Here is a 17,847-nt window from a genome sequence, read left to right on the forward strand (position 1 = left end):
TTTATGCTATTAAGCCCACTGATTTATGTTGTCCCCCACAAGAGGCTCTTACTTAAACTCAAAGCGACAGGTATTTTAGGAACTGTAGCGACCTGGATTGATAACTGGTTAACAGATAGGACGCAGCGAGTAGTTATAAGAGGCCCAATGTCACAGTGGGCCTGCGTTCATAGTGGGGTGCCGCAGGGTTCAATTTTAGGACCACTTGTTCCTAATTTACATAAATGATATAGACACCAATATATACAGTAAACTGGTGATATTTGCAGATGACACCAAGGTGGGTGGTGTAGCAGATACTGAACTAGCGACTCAGCAGCTACAGCGAGATCTTGATTTAATTAGTGACTGGGCCAATACCTGGCAGATGAAATTTAACATAGATAAATGTAAGGTACTCCATGTAGGGAGCAGAAATATAAAGTACAGGTATTTTATGGGACCTACTGAAATAAAGGTAACTGATTATGAGAAAGACCTTGGTATGTATGTTGATGCTTCCATGTCTCATTCTCGCCAGTGCGGGGAAGCAATAGAAAAGGCCAATAGGATGTTGGGGTATATCTCCAGGTGTGTGGAGTTTAAGTCAAGGGAGGTAATGCTATACATATGGCATACTGTAGGTGTGATGATGCCACACTGCTATTATGACACCTCCAAGAACTGGAAAAACAAACAAAACAAAACAAAAAAACAGCAGACTGCAACAACATTAGGAGCAGAGAACAGAGCATCATATGAACTTATGATGCAGCATGCAGGAAAAGAAAACAGAGTAGGATTAGTAATGTAATACGAGTCAAAAGTTTAGACAATTATGCTTTATGGAGCTCTTTTTATGACTAAAACTACAACATAACACAAATGGGGTTATGAAGTAAACAAAATAAGTGTACACAAATCTAAAGAAAAGGAATTCCTTCCAGTAGTCCTGAAAGAGTTCCCATATGTGTTGAGCAATTGTTGGCTGTTTTGAAACATACTTTGTTATAGTTAAAGTTAAATAAAAAAAAATAAAAAATAAACACGAGTTGCATGCCTAAACTTTTGACTGGTACTGTATGAACATAAATGAAAGCATCAATAGCCATCTCTACAATATTCTTTGAATATTTTGGTCAAAAATATTCAAAGAATATTCAGCCTTGAAATAACATCATATGAACTTGATGTCATGAACTTATGAACTCCTCATGAAAAGAAAAGCTTCACTATTTCCTAAAACCTCTTTGATCAATGAAGGGGTGTGCCATCTTTCATCACCAAACTCATCAAGTAGTTCCTGCCTCACAACAAAAACTCTACTCTCTCTGCTCAATTCAAACAGCTCAGTGGAGTTTTGAAACCTTTGGCATGGGGATTGCAACTGTTCATGATGTCAAAGCCTGTCAATCATCTAAAAGCAAATATATGTATTATAACAGGAGGAATCTGAATCATTAGCATAAATAACATGTTTCCATGTATCATTAGCTAATTACTAAAATATAGCATCAATGTTTTTCACTATTTGCTTCATGGTTATTAAACTTTGCATGTAACATTACCTCAATGAATTCGGCTGCTGCTTCACAGTGTTGAAACTGTGAATAGCCGAGGTCCCTCAATGTGCGCTGAGCTACTGTCACAGAGCGACTCAGTGTTTGTGCAGCCACGGACACCTTCATTTTCTGTGAATCAAAATTCACATGCTTGTCTGTGATTTTGTTGGCAGCATGCAGCCCTTCTTTTGCTTGGACATCATTCAGATTAACTATGTATGTCCAGTTGATCTGGCCAGTGGTGCTGCTTATTGGGCTGTAGGCCTGCAACATATTTCGTGCCAAGTTCAAGATGTGGGAAGGATCCATCGTCACAAACACCTTTGCACCAGTCACTGGATGTGCAAAAAAAGTTTTTAACGGTTCACCAGGGTTGACCTTCAGCCGGCATCCAAGCTGGTTACACATGCTGACATTGGAGGCATGTCCATCCATTGTAACAGACGCCACTGTCATCCCATGCTCATGCAGTTTCTCCAATGCATGAACAAGTAGCACCTTCTGTGTCTCTGGCAACAGGGAGTTGATCAGGTAGTATGCAGTTGGAGCCTTCCAATGGCCTTATAGGCCAACCACCATAAAAACAAGAGCCTGTGTGGCCACATCCGTTTCATTCACTCCATCTCCCATATCCACAAAGCCAGACATTTTCTAGGTATGTGGATCATATTGGACATGTTTTTTGATGGTCATGGCATCCAATAGAAGACTCACGCGTCTATATATAGCCGGATCTTCATCATGTTGAGTCCAGGGTTGGCATCTAATAGAACTTGGTATAATGAAAAAATCCAGTTTAATCCAAATGCCCAATTCAGGATTTTTCGACCAATTAATAATCACTGGGCGATAACCATAAGCAACAATTTGATCACATGATGAGGATTTACTTAGAATTTATTATGCATCATTATTTATTTATGGTATTGATTAACTACACCACCTTTTACATGTCATGATTAAGGGATAAAAATAAAAGCTTAGAAAAAATACATGAAATGGATGAATACCTTTGCAATGTATGTGGATGTGGGAAATTAAGATGGAGTGACTCTCTGAGATAATTGTAGGCTTTGGGACCATGTAGGTGGAGACTGAGGGCAAACTCTTTCTGATCTTTTGTATACTCATGGCTCTGTTTGGACAGGAGATGCACTGGAAGAGCTAAAATTCAGTTAGCACACACAAATTAGAAACTCCCTTTGAAATAATAATTAGGATGGCTTTTGGAATTTTACCCTTAAGTACATACCACTTTCTCCATATTTGTATTTTATTTCTATTCTACCTGAGTATAAATCCAGCCTCTCTTTCAGCCCTTCATTAATGAGGTTCTTCTCCCTCAAATTTTGCAGAAGACCACATACTCTGTTCTTTGCTCTCTGTTCTCGATCCTTAGCGTTTCTCTTTTCATGCTCTCCACCCTAGATAAGATTTCATTGAGTCTAGCCCTTAGATTTTCAAGAGATGTAGGTAGCGCATAGGAATGGTCCTAGTAGACACAAGGAGTCAAGTTTATATCACATCAGTCAATTCATAGTTAGTATAACGTGCTGTCTGCTGGTCTGTATTTGTAATCACGTCACCCCGCAATTCCACTGTGAGCACTGCATGCGTGTGTGTATCTGATTTAACAGCAGCATGTTTCAATGTGTATGCATTAGTTTATCTGAAAAGCATGACAGGGGGTAGGGTTTTGTGTCAAAAGAGGTTTGAAAAGGACCTTAGTACTCACAACACTAGGATCAGGCAGAGCTTCAGTCTCTTGGACAGGCAAAGAACAGTCTACTGACAGGTTCACCTGTGCCCTCACTGAAGTCAGTGTGGTCCTGGTTGCCATGGGCTAATTTGAAAGAAAATAAAATGCTTAAAAACATGAACAGAGTTAGATATGTCACAGCCTAATGCTATGGAATACATGACTGATTCCTTTAAAAAAAATTACTTTTCACTGACTATCTAATCCTTATAGCCTAACTACACACCTACCCTTTGGAGATGAGTTGGAAACCTGAACACAGAGGGAAGAGCTCCATCTCTGATTCTCACAGTCTGACCTGTCCTGTCAAAATCCTCCTGTCTAAAGTGCTCATGGCAGAGCCTGGATGCATCATTGGCGCTAAAACCTTCACGCCTAAGGGCTACCTCCCACTGCTTCCTTGGGGTGGATTTCTTTGGGAAACCTTCACAGTTTGAGAAATGATTGATGATTGATTAGGAAATAGAATGTACATATTATCCAAAGATAAACCGAAGAAACAGTGCTCAGTATTTACTTGCAGTGGTACTCCAGAAAGCAGTTTCTCCCCTCTGAAAAGCGGAGATGGAGATTGCACTTGCTGAAAAATCAACTTCAGTGTAGGATTTGGAGGCTTTGTTTCAGCATTGCATCTTTTGCACTGGTTCTGGGATCTAAGAGCCGAACCACTAATGGGACACAGGTGAAGTAACAAATGAGCAACACAACACAATAGATGATGAAGTGATGGAAATGCTCAGGTGTAATATCTTGTGTGTTTACAGAGATATATATTTCATATGATAATGTGTATGGTCAGAAATCATGAGTAAGTTGTGATTTGTGTTTTTAGACACATTTTTCACTAGCACAATTCCTTAGATGGCTGGATAATTTCCTGTCCTCAGATGTGGAAGCACACAGATGACTTCAATTGTGGGGTGTTGGTATGCACGGTATGTTTAAACAGTGTTTTTTGTTGTATTTTGGTAATATTGCAAAAACCTACTAAGTTGTAGCTCTTTAACAGTTGGCTGAGATAGATGTTAAGGAAACAAGAATGTCACCTGAGGTACTTCAACTTGGACAGCTGTGTCATCTTTGAATATATCACGCATCATGTCTGGTAAAAGATATTTCACCTGAGGTATGCAGTGATGGCTTTTATTTTATAGCCATTATATTTCCTTTGACAAACTGTGTCTTCAACCATGCAAAAAGAGGAAAACAAACCGAATATTCTGGAAGTCACTGCCTTGCAAAAGGCATTTATCTTATCAATTAATTGGTTTTCCATTATTTCTTATGGGGAAAATTCGATCACAACTCGAACTTTTTAGGATTCGATCCGGGGTTCTGAACGGATTAAATTCGAGGTCTGAGGTACCACTGTATGTGTGTGTGTGTATATATATATATATATATATATATATATATATATATATATATATATATATATATATATATATATAAACTGGACAGGTCAAAGCTCATTTGCTTTAGAGGTCATGGTTCCAGAAGTAAGGTTATGTCTTTATGTATTGGTTTTTATTACTGAAATCTAAACCAGATGAAAATGGTGGACGTATCCTGTAATTACGCTAAATGCACGGTAACTTTTACGACGATAATTTAATAGTTACGACCTGGAACTATCATGCCAACTTTGAGTGTAACACGTTTAAACCACAGTATGTTAACCTATGTTCGAATTCTGAAATAGGATTAATATTTGTTTTGTAACCAAGTCCATGTTAACTTTATGATCGCTCAGAAAATGTTGAATGCTAAGGTGCCAAAGAACAAATATTGTGCACGAGTATATTTGCACTTTATTCTTAAACACTGGGTAAGCAATATAAGGAAATCATGGGTGGATACACTGTACAATGTATTGGTGGTTGTCAGTCAGTTTAGGGAAATTAATGTGGAATAGGTCACTATAAAATAAAAGATCCACTCCCGACGCACGTTATATAGGGTACGATATAAGTGCAGCTTCACTAAGCACATCAAACTGCAGTCTGCCCAGGTGAACACACAGTTCTCAGTCAATTATCTTCATTGTGGGAAGGTATGAAAGAACTTCTAAACTACCACGTAAGATTGTCCTTTTATCCTGAAGGATCACTTTGTTGACATCAAGACCCGTTGCAAAATGCCGCCAGTACGCGGAGCTTTATATGGTTGTCTGTCGAGGTAAAGATGTAAGGTCGACGGGCTGAAATATTAACGTGTGAATTATTGGCGTCTTTTTATGTTCGCATTCGCGTGCATTGCCTAACATTGCCAGTCTGCAAGCGTGAAACGATCTGCTTCTAGACGAAAGGACGCTTCGGCCATGACGGCCTTCCATAAGCTCCGCCCCCGATGACGTATTTTTCCCGTCTACGTTGCAGTGAGGTTGTTAACATAACATATGTTCTAGAACCCGGGCAGACGATTCTCATTTCCTTTTAGTAGTTCCTGGAGGAAGCAGCAAGTGATAACGATGGCCAGTTTATTTCGCTATTTCCAGCCGCGCCATTTGCTCTGCGCAACCGGAGTGGTGCTTGCAGCAGCCGGTACAGCATACCTTGTGCGGCGACTCAGTAAAAGGGTGGAGCTACAGGAAGGTACCTTGATACTTATAGTCTATATGTGTAATATACAGTGGTACCTTGGTTCTCGAACTTAATCCGTTCCGGACTCCGGATCGAATCCTAAAAAGTTCGAGTTCTGATCGAATTTTTCCCATAAGAAATAATGGAAATGCCCCGATCGTCCGCTCCTTCCGTGTGCCACGCCCCCTCGTTAACCTCGTGTGGGATCCCCATGTGATCAGCTGTTTCTGATTGTTGTCATTAGTCCTCTGTGTTAAGTTCGCTTTTCAGTTTGTTTCCCCAGTCCAGTCATTGTGTGCGTTCGACTGGCTTACAGCGCTGGCTTGTATCTCAGGCAGTTCCAATGCGTAATCTGCTATTTCTCCCGAATATCACGTAAAGCTGTGAGAACTGGTTTTCAGTTAATTTACCTGGTAAAATAAAGTTTAAATAAATGACATGAATGCTCTAATAATACACGCAAGTTAGTGGTTTATTTATTGTTAGTTACTGTAATGTTGCGCTGCTTTATTTGGTTAATCGTCCAGTCTGTGAAGAAGGCATTCAAGTAAGAATTGCATTATAGTATGACTCATTTCCTGGCATGTACAATTTATATTAGGTCAGCGTTCACGGTTCGACTTCTGATATTCAGATCAAGTTCTAGGTCAAACTGGTTTGTTCGACTTTCAAGAAATTCGAGTTTTAGTGAGTTCGAGAACTGAGGTACTACTGTATATACATTTCGCATTAGATAAAAAAAAACACATTTTTACACACGTATGCCCTATACCCTTGAAAGAGTAATAAATAATATGTCCACAGATCAACACTTAAAACAATAATAATTTGTTTTGATTAAATATATGTTTAGTAACATATCACTTACACTTAACAATGGCAGTGCCCAGGGAACCAGAGGAGCCGACCAAACCCTGCACATCGCCCAGCCCTGCCGGACACACAGCGGAGCCGCCAAGGTTGAACAAGCCACGTAAGTGTCCCCACCACTCCCATCCAAAGGCCTTTCTCATGTTATTTCTCAGGTTTCCCATTTTTATGTAATGTAAGAGATGCTGGTCCAGACCAATAAGTAGATAAGTAAGCTATCCAATGGATGGATGGATAAATTCTTTGATCGTCTTTAGTTATTCTGGTAGTAATTGTTGATCTTCAGATTTATGAATATCAAACAGGAAAGTAATTACTTCCCTTTTTTCTTGCTAAAGCCTTTCCCTGGTTCGGAATGGACATTGGTGGGACCCTTGCAAAAATAGTCTACTTCGAACCAAAGGACATTACAACAGAGGAGGAACAGGAAGAAACGGAAAACCTTAAAAACATCCGCTCCTGTTTGACCTCTAATGTGGCTTATGGCTCTACCGGCATCCGGGATGTCCACCTGGAAATGAAGGGTCTGGAGCTGTGTGGCCGAATGGGGAACCTGCATTTCATTCGTTTCCCCACCCAAGACCTCCCTGCCTTTCTGCGAATGACCCGTGACAAGCAGTTCTCCAGGCTCCATAAAACACTCTGTGCCACGGGTGGTGGGGCCTACAAGTTTGAGGCTGATTTCCAAACGGTGAGTTCAGCTGATGTTTCTGACTCAGATTTTTACAATGTAATGCGATTCACTTTGTCTTTGAAAAGGGGAAATTTCCAGAGGAAATCACAAATCCTATTATCAGTTTTGTTTTCCCCCTAACCCCTTCAGATTGCTGGTCTACAGCTCGTGAAACTGGATGAGTTGGATTGTGTCATCCGTGGGGCCCTGTACATGAACTCCAGTGGACCCTCCGAGTGTTTCTACTTGGAAAATCCAACTCATCCAGAGCAGTGCTTCCTCAAACCTTACCCACTGGAGAACCCTTACCCATTCCTTCTTGTCAACATCGGGTCTGGGGTCAGCATTCTCACAGTCCATTCCAGAGATAATTTCAAACGTGTCTCTGGAACAAGGTGAGCTAGGCTCTGATGATAATTTTTATATCTTCTAAAGCTAACATTGATATAACAGTTTGATTAATGTCTGGCTTTCAGTCTCGGTGGAGGGACTTTCCTTGGGCTGTGCTGTCTGCTGACGGGTTGCTCCACGTTTGAGGAAGCACTGGAGCTGGCCTCACGTGGGGAGAGCACACAAGTAGACAAACTTGTGCGGGACATATATGGGGGCGACTATGAGAGGTTTGGTCTCCCAGGCTGGATTGTGGCCTCCAGGTAGGATGTGGTCATATAACAACCCGATCTCACGAATTTTCGTGCAGCCATCACGACATAAAATCTATTTAAACGTGCTGTGATCACGTTTTCGGCTTTTTTTACGTGCTGGGGTAACGTTTCCCCTCCCTATGTGTTTTAATGGGCAGTGCCTAACACCGCCACTATGAGCGCTAACTGGTGACTAAGGGACGGGAAAGTCATGCATGGCCAGAATCATATTTTGTTTTTTGTGATCTGATAACGCTTTCCATAACGTGTGACGCGACCTTGCAAAACAGCAAATAGATTTTATGTCGTGATGGCTGCACGAAAATTCGTGAGATCGGGTTGCATATAATATAGTGTAAGTCAGCCTAGAATGACCTGCAACCCCGGCCCTGATACAAGGCTTAAAATTGTGCTCAAGCAATGTAATACTGTAAGAAGTCACAAGAGCAAGGAAGGATGCCTGGAGGTTTTGGGTGCTGAGTAATCTGAAAAGCAGCTGTCGTTCAGTAACCCTCAGTCATATTTAAACCTAGAGGTATTAGCAATAACCTGCATGATACCTGATGCTGCAGGATTAACCAAGACATGTCAGAGAAGAAAAAAATAGGGTTTATTTATTGCTGTGTACTCTTTGTTTCAGTTTTGGAAACATGATTTATAAAGAGCAGCGCGATTCAGTGTCCAAAGAAGACCTGGCCAGGGCAGCATTAGTTACCGTCACGAATAACATCGGCTCCATCAGCAGGATGTGTGCCTTGAATGAGGTAAGCCTTTGTCACAGCTTACACACTAGGGTGGGGTGAAAAAATCTAAATTTCCAATAGCAATTTCCTATAGTGCGGAAAAGTTGTCACTGGACCTTGTTATTAAACGTGCAAAATATCTTTGAAATAGGTTAATATTTTCAGGCTCTGCAACGCGATCGAAGTTTTCACCTGTCACATCAATGCGCAGATCCACGCTATGTATCATCAATATCATAACGCGATGTAAATTGTTACAATTTAATACAAGAACCTAACAATTAGTCAGTGACAATGAATAAGTGGTCGAACGACTCATTCAGAAATGTGGAGCATGCTTACACTGACATACTGGCAATATACACTATCCATTATCTATACCATCCATCCATCCATCCATTATTTATACCGCTTTATCCATCTGGGTCTTACCAAAAATATTGGGACGCCACTCCAAATCATTGAATTTGGGTGTCCCAATATTTTTGGTAATATAGTGTATCTAACCATTTTGACTGTCATGCTTAATACTTTTCATTTTGGTGGCACTGAGGAACAATTTTACATTGTGTTATGATATGGATGATATGTAGCATGGATCTGTGCATGACAGGTGATTAATCGTAATGCACGTAGAGCCGCAGAGCGACGTTATGTATGTGTATGGCTGATACCCAGTAAAAATCTGCGTTACCTGAACGTTGGTATTTTGTAGTGATTATCACCTGAAAATATTAACCTTCAAAATTTCAAAGAATTTTTGCACGTTTAATAACGAGGTCCAGTGACAACTTTTCTGCACTATTGGAAATTGCTATTGGAAATTTTGATTTTTTTCACCCCACCCTAATACCCACAAACTGGTATTTTGTAGCGATTATCATGTTGTGAAGGTGCACAAGCACAACATCGATGAGTATAGATAATGGATAATGTATACTGCCCATTGAGGTGACAGGTGAAAACTTCAATCGCATTGCGGAACCTGAAAATATTAACCTATTTCAAAGTTATTTGGCACGTTTCATAACGAGGTCCAGTGACAACTTTTCCGCACTATTGGAAATTGCTATTGGAAATTTTGATTTTTTCACCGTACCCTATTACACACACCGTGCCTGTGTACTCTGTTCACATATGATTCACATACGTGATACAGAGTGGGATGAACCGCATTACTAAAGAAATTTCCCACTATGTAGAGCAAAACCATACCTCCAGAACAAAGACTTCTGGCTTATCCCTACTAAACAGCCCTGCTCTCTGTTTTGTTAAGATATTAAAAATTTCTTACTGTGTTTTTGTGTCTAGCAAGTCTCATAAGGCAGTTTCTCTGTAATGTCTCCCATGATGCAAAACCCAAATTCCAGTAGTAGTAAAGGCCTTTCCTTCATGCTGTTCAGTGACCACTGGGGCAAGAAGTATATTTTTGTTTTAAAATGGGGAATTTGTTTAAAACTGCTTGCTAGCTGCTTTCTTTATTCTCTGAAGAACATCGAGAGAGTGGTGTTCGTGGGCAACTTCCTGAGGGGTAACATGCTGTCCATGAAGCTGCTGGCCTACTCTATGGAGTACTGGTCTGCTGGACGATTGAAAGCACTGTTTCTTCAGCATGAGGTATGAGTCATTTTAACCTCAAGCCTCCCTTAATGTTTTGTAATAGCCAGAGGTGGAAATTTCAGGTCCAGAAAGTAAAAATCCAGACCTGGATTTTGTTTCAACCAACCAATTGTGTATGAAGAGTCAATGTCACAGAGTACTCAGCTGGTTGGTTGAAACAAAATCATGGTCTGGTTTTATACTTTCTGGATCTGAAATTTCCACCATTGGTAATAGCTAATTAATGTTAATGGCCGCTAGCTTATGAACTTTTTGTATATGCTGCTAAAGAATCAGCCATTTTGTTGATGCACAGTTTTTCATTTCGTTGTTCATGTTTTTTTTCCTCATTAAGCAGTCATTTGCTTGGAGCACCACATAATGAATGTATACTGTTTATAATGTGTATAATGGTTTTTATTTTTTTACAGGGCTACTTTGGAGCTGTTGGGTCACTTCTGGAGCTGTTAAAATCCTCCTAAGCCCAGAAGTATAAATGACCAGAGTGATATTCTACCGCCCTCCTGTACCTCTGCAACTCCATCTTTGCCATGTGGCCAGGTAGTGTATTCTAGTGTCTAATTCAGTTACTGTGTATTCTGTTTTTATTTTTGTCTTCTAAGCTTTTCTTTCTAACGTAGGTCCATCCATCCATCCATTAACTTCCGCTTATCCGGAGTTCGGGTCACGGGGGTAGCAGCTTCAGGAGAGATACCCAGACCTCCCTCTCCCCAGCTACCTCTACCAGCTCTTCGGGGGGGGATGCTAAGGCGTTCCCAGGCCAACCGAGAGATATAATTCCTCCAGCATGTCCTGGGTCTGCCCCGGGGCCTGTAGGACATGCACGGAAAACCTCTCCGGGTAGCCGCCCAGGAGGCATCCGCACCAGATGTCCAAACCACCTCAACTGGCTCCTTTCGACGTGGCGTGACGTGGTCTCGGACTTAGAGGTGCTAATCCTCATCCCCGCCGGTGTGACCTCACCAAACTCCTCCCACGCCCGGCTACCAGGCGCTGGCAAACGGGCCCCTCCCCCATGCCGGGCTCCAGGGTGGGGCCCCGGTGACCCTAGTCTGGGCAAGGGAAACGAGACCTTGATAGAATTCTTTGTCATAAGGATTTTTTTGGATTGCTCTTTGTCTGGCCCCTCCCCTGGGTCCTTTTTGCCTTGGGAGACCCTACCAGGGGCTATTGCCCCCGACAACATAGCCCCCAAGGTCACTGAGGCACGCAAACCCCTCCTGCATGATAAGGTGGCAATCCAAGGAGGAACGTAGGTAATGGAGAAAAAGAAAAACAGACCCAAGAAGTTATTTCATAATAAAAACCTTTAAAAATATTTATGAGAGTGTGTTTTACCACTTTTCTAAATGTTTAGTGTCAATAGTAAATTCCATGGTGTGCAAAAAGCTAAAAGCATATGCATTTACACATAGTAGTAATTTGAATTATTTGTTTCTGAATCTATGTTTTTTTTCTATTATAGAAATTACAGAATGGAAATAATTGCACTGTGTTGTGAATAAATGTAATGAAAATTTCTGTTTAAATCAGTACCATGATCGTCCTGTTACATGGAAACTACATGAAATACTATTTTAAAATCAAGCAAGGCCTAAACTGAAAGTCAAAACTGCTGGAGAGCCAACAGGGTCATGCAGATTGGGACTGGAGTGGTGCCGAGGTGTTGACAAGCATAGTGGATAAAAATGGCATGTATGGCAGTACCAGCAGCCATAGTTTCAGTGTGTAATATGTTAAGTTGTGGATAGGCTAAGTTGAAGTAATAGGTATCCAGTTCAGATGTGAAGACTGAGCCTGATTCAGTATCCCAAACATAGGCCGGTAAACCATTCCATAATATAGGGGCCCTGTAGCATGATGCTTTGCCACCAAATGTCACATTATTTATATGTGGAACAACAAGAAAGGATGTTGTTTGACTTTGCAAAACGTCAGGGTTTGCCGGTCTCTGGATCCTGGTTCCAGCACCCTCAGCTGCATCGTCAGACTGGGTACCCCTATACTGGTGGTGCAGTGAAGGAGACTGATCACATCCTTGTGGGCAGACACTAGAGGTTCCTACAGAACTGCAGGGTCTACTTAAGTAGCCAGTTGATGAATTCTGAGGACAAACTTGTTGCTACTGAGAGGGTTCAGCTTAGGTCCAGTAGGCTACAGTACCACGTACTAGGAGAATGAGGCTGGAACTGGCCAGACTCTGAGATTAGGCTGCTTCTAATGAGTTTGCATGCAGCTTGTCTGAGGAAATTACAGACTTTGGTGTGGCTGCTGAACCTCACGTTATGTGGGAGATCTTCCGTGATAAGATCCTGAAGGTTGTGGAGGGTGCGACACACGACAAACAGTACCATGACAGACAAAAACAATGAACAGGTCACTCAATGAGAATGAATGACGCAACCGACTGGCTGCTTCTGGCACCGAGGTGGGTAAAATGGTACGGTCCACATTAGGGGTGTCGTGTCTGAAATAGTTTTACATAAACTTTTCCTACAAGGTGAGGTTATCGTTTTTTTTTTTTTTTTACAACAAAAGAAAAATGTTAAGACCCCCCCCCCCCCGAACTGCTATTTTTGTCTGTTTGGGGGGGGTCTGGGATTTGATCGGGGGGTATAATTCCCGTAATTTGAACCATAAACAAGACCCTGAGATACTTAAACTCTTCCACTTGGGGGAGGACCCCGTCTCCGACCCGGAGAGACCATTCTACCCTTTACTGTGGTAGAAAAATTATAAATCAAGCACTTATAATAAAAGTCTGGACGTCTTAGTTTGGTGAGTAAAGAAAATCTCTTTTATTCCAGCAAGTTCAGCAAAGCGCTCCCATCACACTCTGGCCCTTGGTACCAAGTCACCCCCGGCACACAGAGCAACCAGTAGATAAACCATAACTCCCAGGCCTTCTAAGGCCTGATTGGTCATGAAACATCAACAAACTAAGCTGAAACGTATAACAAACACAATTCTCCTGCTCCATTGGTTCACCTTGGTAGCAAGGTAAAGTCCACCCATTGTACGCAACTTACTGGAGACAGCCTCGGCTTCTAGACTCTACATGAGATATGTATATAGATATTAATTATATGACATTGAATCAGTGTTAATGTTTGATTAATGATTAACACATTGACGTATTGTCCCTGAATCGCTGAAAATACATGGTTAACATATGATTAGTATGATTAACATAAGCATGATTAACATGATGCAATCAATTGCGTAACATATTATATTGACTACTACAACTACTTTAATAAGCTATAACTCTTTGTGCACCAGTTGGGGCGGCTTCGAGTCTCTTCCTGCAAGTGGTTTCTCCCCCCTTTTGCTCCACTGTCTGCCTCTCCAAGTTCCGAGCTTCTGCGGAGCCAACTGCAGGCAGCTGTCACAAAGCGAGGTCACACAGTATCAAAATAATCTCTTCTGGCCTAAGGCCTAAGACATAACAGACCCAATATGCCTCCCCTCCCGGGCCTACTAATGTCCAATTTTGCTTCCACATTACGAGAGCCCAACCTTCACTGGGAACACGTCAGACTTATTACCAGCAATGCGGACCAAGCTTCTGCTCCATTCAAACAGGGACCGAATCGTCCACCATAGTGGACCATGAACCACATACTCCTAAAGCACCTCCCACAGGGCACCTCGGGGAAACCGGTCGTAAGCCTTTTCCACATCCACAAAACACATGTAGACTGGACAGGCAAACTCCCATTTGCCTCTCCTGGAGCCGACACCTTATCGTGGTGGAGGGCTTTGCGTGTTCCAGTGATCCCAGGAGCTAAGTTGCCTGGGGTTTTATGCCCCTGGTAGGGTCACCCAAGGCAAACAGGTCCTGGGTGAGGAACCAGACGAGATCCCTAATGATGAGAAATATATTGGATCCACGGCTTCCGTTGCCTGGACGCAGGCCACTGGGCCCCCCCCTGGAGCCAGGCCTGGGAATCACGATTTGAAACAACGCGATTAGCAAGTCGCAAAAATTGCGATTTAGGATATACATTAGGATATACGGACCCAGGTTTTAAAACTGCTGTGAGAACTGAGAATAGTTTTACAAATTCATGCTGTGCTCCCTGCCTGACAGTCATTCTCACCAATCACGCGCCGTGCTTCTCGCATGCCAGTCATGCTCATGCACCAATCAGAAGTGGCCCAAGAAGGCGTATAGGCCCACAAACAGCAAACACGTGAAACCCAAGGAAAATGTTACGTTCGCGGTAGTGGTGTGCGATACTACAAGATTTGGTATCGATGCGATACCAAGTAAATACAGGGAAAGTATCGCTGATACGATACCGATATCGATACTTCTTAATAATTAAGGTGGATGCATCATCAAATTGCTAAAACTGAATTAATTTTCATTACCTTTAGGTGTTTTTGTGATTTTTTTTTTTATTAATTAGGTAAAACCCAGGACAGAATTTGGGCAAAGTTTATATGTAAATAAATACTGCAGCGCGGAGGTACCGGGCGGTAGCGCGGCATGTTGGACTGATGCCAGCTTGTAAATAGTTCTCAGTAATCTCAGTAATCCCTTGTGTGATTATAAATGTGCTGTGTGTTATGTCATGTATAGCGGTTAATGTTTATTGTTGTATGTAGTGTGTGTGTGTGTGTGTGTGTGTATGTGTGCGTGCGCCAACCATGTGTATGAGTAGTAAACGGGGCGACGTGCACGGTGAGCAGTGCCGGTGTGTGCGTTGTAGTAGTGCGGGTGTAATAAACGCCATCTGATGATTAAACCCCGAACTATCCCTGCTGTTTAATTATAGCGAGCATGACTCAGCCACCCACTATTATAATACTTTATTATAAATATTATAGTGTGTGTCCGCCCGCCTGCGCCTGTTTGCTAGCCTGGCCCGCTGAGTCACGTGACAGCCGGGAGCGGCAATTGAGAGCAGCAGCGCGAACACAGACAGCCGCAGTGCATTCGGGAGAGAGATTGAAACTGAAGTATCGATCTCATTGAACTGGTATCGATCAATATCAATACCAACATTATTATCCATATTATCGATACTTGGATCGATCCGCCCACCACTACAGGAGTCTGCATTTGGTCCACCCTCTCAGTTCACTGGTTTATTCTGGCTGTACACAGTTGTGAACATGCAAAGGGGATATAGTAGGTATGTGAAGAGCGCGACCAACATGGCCGCCTTTTTTGTTCCAGATTCCTGTTCCACCATCGGGTCATCTGAGCGCTGGGTATACCCCGGAAAATACGCATTCTTATTGTATCGCATTGCGGAATTCCGCGGTATTCCCACTGATAACATAGATGGGGAACCCCTCTTCGTCCTCCGTTTTGAATTTTCCTTTTCCGGAAACGTTGAAAAATACACTCGATTTCAACATACAAAAACCACTTCAAAGGATTAAGTGACGCTTTTGAAAGCTAAATTGACATATTGTTTATCATTTCATCTTTCTAATCCTGCAGTTTCATAGCTTTCTATGAATCAGAAAAAAAGTTTACTGACCCGGACCGGCAGCATACAGGATCGTCACGGGCCAAAAATCCTGAAATCTGCTGTATGTTCATCAGTGATTTGTTGCATCAATATGCCATGATATTAGGGAAATATCTTAAGATGTGAAAAACCTGCGAGTGCAAATTCACACTTCTGACTACTATCTTCCCGTAAATACACCTTCATCTTCTTCAGCATGTATTTTTACTGGAAGGCCAGGATTAGTTGTTACCTTACCTGCAGCTTTATGATTGGCTAGAATATGAATTAATTTGATTGGTGGCTATGCGAGCAAATATTTATCTGCAAAGCGCTAGGCAAGTTAGTGCCAAAATTATTTATATGCGCAAGTGTGAATTTGCACTCGCAGGTTGGTATTTGCAAGAGGACTTGGATTTGCAATACAGGTTTTGTACTTGAAAATCATTCTATCTTTGTAAAAAATATTTTTATGAAGATGTTTGGTTTCGCATTTACAAAAAATATTGACTTGTATTTGCAAAATATTTTTTTTTGCGAATGAAAATTGTGTTCAGTGCGAGCAAATTTCTTTTTACGGCTGCAAATTGGAAAGTACACATACAGTACAAGTACATATGGCACTATTCTGACTCCATACAATAATGTCAGCAGAATCAAAGCAGCTGCGGGACGGATCCGCGGGACGAGCGCGCGAAGCTTCATTTTCTGGAATCTGACAGGATCACCACAGCTTACGGTCGAGGAAAACCGAGGAAACCGCTTCATTGAGGTACGTACGAGTCACATAGTGCGGTCAAAATATGCTAGAAGACAACTAGTACCTTTTTGATTATGGTGGGTCGTTAATTGTTAAGTTAATCTTAACATCTGAGACTGTTAGCTATAGCGATCTTACTAAAATAAGCGTGGGTCGGTTAATAAAAGACAACTGAGAGTTAATATACTGTGAAATATGTTTTTATTTCAATTAATTGTATTCTTCAGGTGAGTTTAGTAGATTTAAAATGTGCAGAAACATTTGACATTCAATAGCACACTGTCTCCATTTTAGGTTCGGCCACATATCCAAGTTTAAGTATTGTTTTTTTATTCTTATTGTGTAATTCTAGCTATCTGGAAAGAGTAGAAATACCATCGTGTAAAACTGTTGTCTGACAATTATACAATACAAATTGGGGGAAAAACGTTTAAACGTTAATGAGTAAGTCAGAATCTCAGTGCACGGAGGAGTTCATTGCAGTAAGTTTATTTGCTTATATACCTTACTGTTATGGTAGGCTGTAATGTTTCTCAGTAAATTTAAGAAAACCGTTTTGTAGCAACACAGTTTATAATATTTTCAGGACCCGAACTCGAGCAGCCGCAACTTCAGTCTTTTCCTCTTGATAAAACAATCCCCGTGAGTGTGACTACTGACACCTAGTGGTCAGGTTAATACTGGCAACTCAAATACATTCTATCACCACATCCCCTTTCCTTTAGATGTAAAGAACAAGTTATTCCAAGGAGTTATGCAAACGTATCGATTGAATAACCATTAAACAAACACTGTATAAATTGTAAGACTTAATACAGAAAATGACAGCCTCCAGAATTATTGAGCAGTCACAATCAACAAACGCATTTTTTTTTAAAACTCAAATGACTCTTTTATGATTAGGCACTATTTACAGGTCAAGTCTATCAGGGGGCTTTACTGTGCATTTAGATCTTCGCAGTACAGGTGAATGCATAGCTTCAGCTGGTTCCTTGTCAGCCAGTACTGGAAGCGGTTCAGGGGTTTTTGATGATTCTACACAGTCAGTGTCCTCTGCAGACAAATCCGCTAGCACTGTCTCTTTCGTTTTCAACTGACTCCTCCGATTTCTTCACAGGATTTGACCATCTTCTGTCCTGACAGTGTAAGATCTCGGGTTCACCTCCTCTAGGACTGTGGCTCTGCTA

At 41.6% G+C, this 17,847-nt stretch overlaps 1 protein-coding gene and 1 long non-coding RNA gene across 3 annotated transcripts; both read left to right on the forward strand.

The window, feature by feature from the left end:
- The first annotated feature begins 7,194 nt into the window (after positions 1-7,194).
- LOC140582847 (pantothenate kinase 3-like) lies at positions 7,195-11,547 on the forward strand. Of its 2 annotated transcripts, XR_011985635.1 has the most exons (7): positions 7,195-7,443; positions 7,576-7,820; positions 7,902-8,078; positions 8,710-8,833; positions 10,304-10,429; positions 10,843-10,972; positions 11,053-11,547. XR_011985635.1 is itself a non-coding variant. In XM_072707242.1 (6 exons), the coding sequence occupies exons 1-6, from the start codon at positions 7,270-7,272 to the stop codon at positions 10,891-10,893; spliced, it is 897 nt and encodes a 298-aa protein (XP_072563343.1). In that variant the 5' UTR covers positions 7,195-7,269; the 3' UTR covers positions 10,894-11,547. The 2 variants fall into 2 exon arrangements, 1 of the variants encoding a protein (XP_072563343.1); XM_072707242.1 differs by having other exon boundaries at positions 10,843-11,547.
- A 4,550-nt stretch (positions 11,548-16,097) lies between these two features.
- On the forward strand, positions 16,098-17,513 carry LOC140582985 (uncharacterized). Its single transcript, XR_011985783.1, has 3 exons — positions 16,098-16,328; positions 16,552-16,672; positions 17,247-17,513. It is a non-coding gene; the product is annotated as an uncharacterized lncRNA (long non-coding RNA).
- Positions 17,514-17,847: the final 334 nt, after the last annotated feature.

The sequence above is a fragment of the Paramormyrops kingsleyae genome, chromosome 25, assembly GCF_048594095.1.
Source record: "Paramormyrops kingsleyae isolate MSU_618 chromosome 25, PKINGS_0.4, whole genome shotgun sequence".
Taxonomy (NCBI): Eukaryota; Metazoa; Chordata; class Actinopteri; order Osteoglossiformes; family Mormyridae; genus Paramormyrops; species Paramormyrops kingsleyae.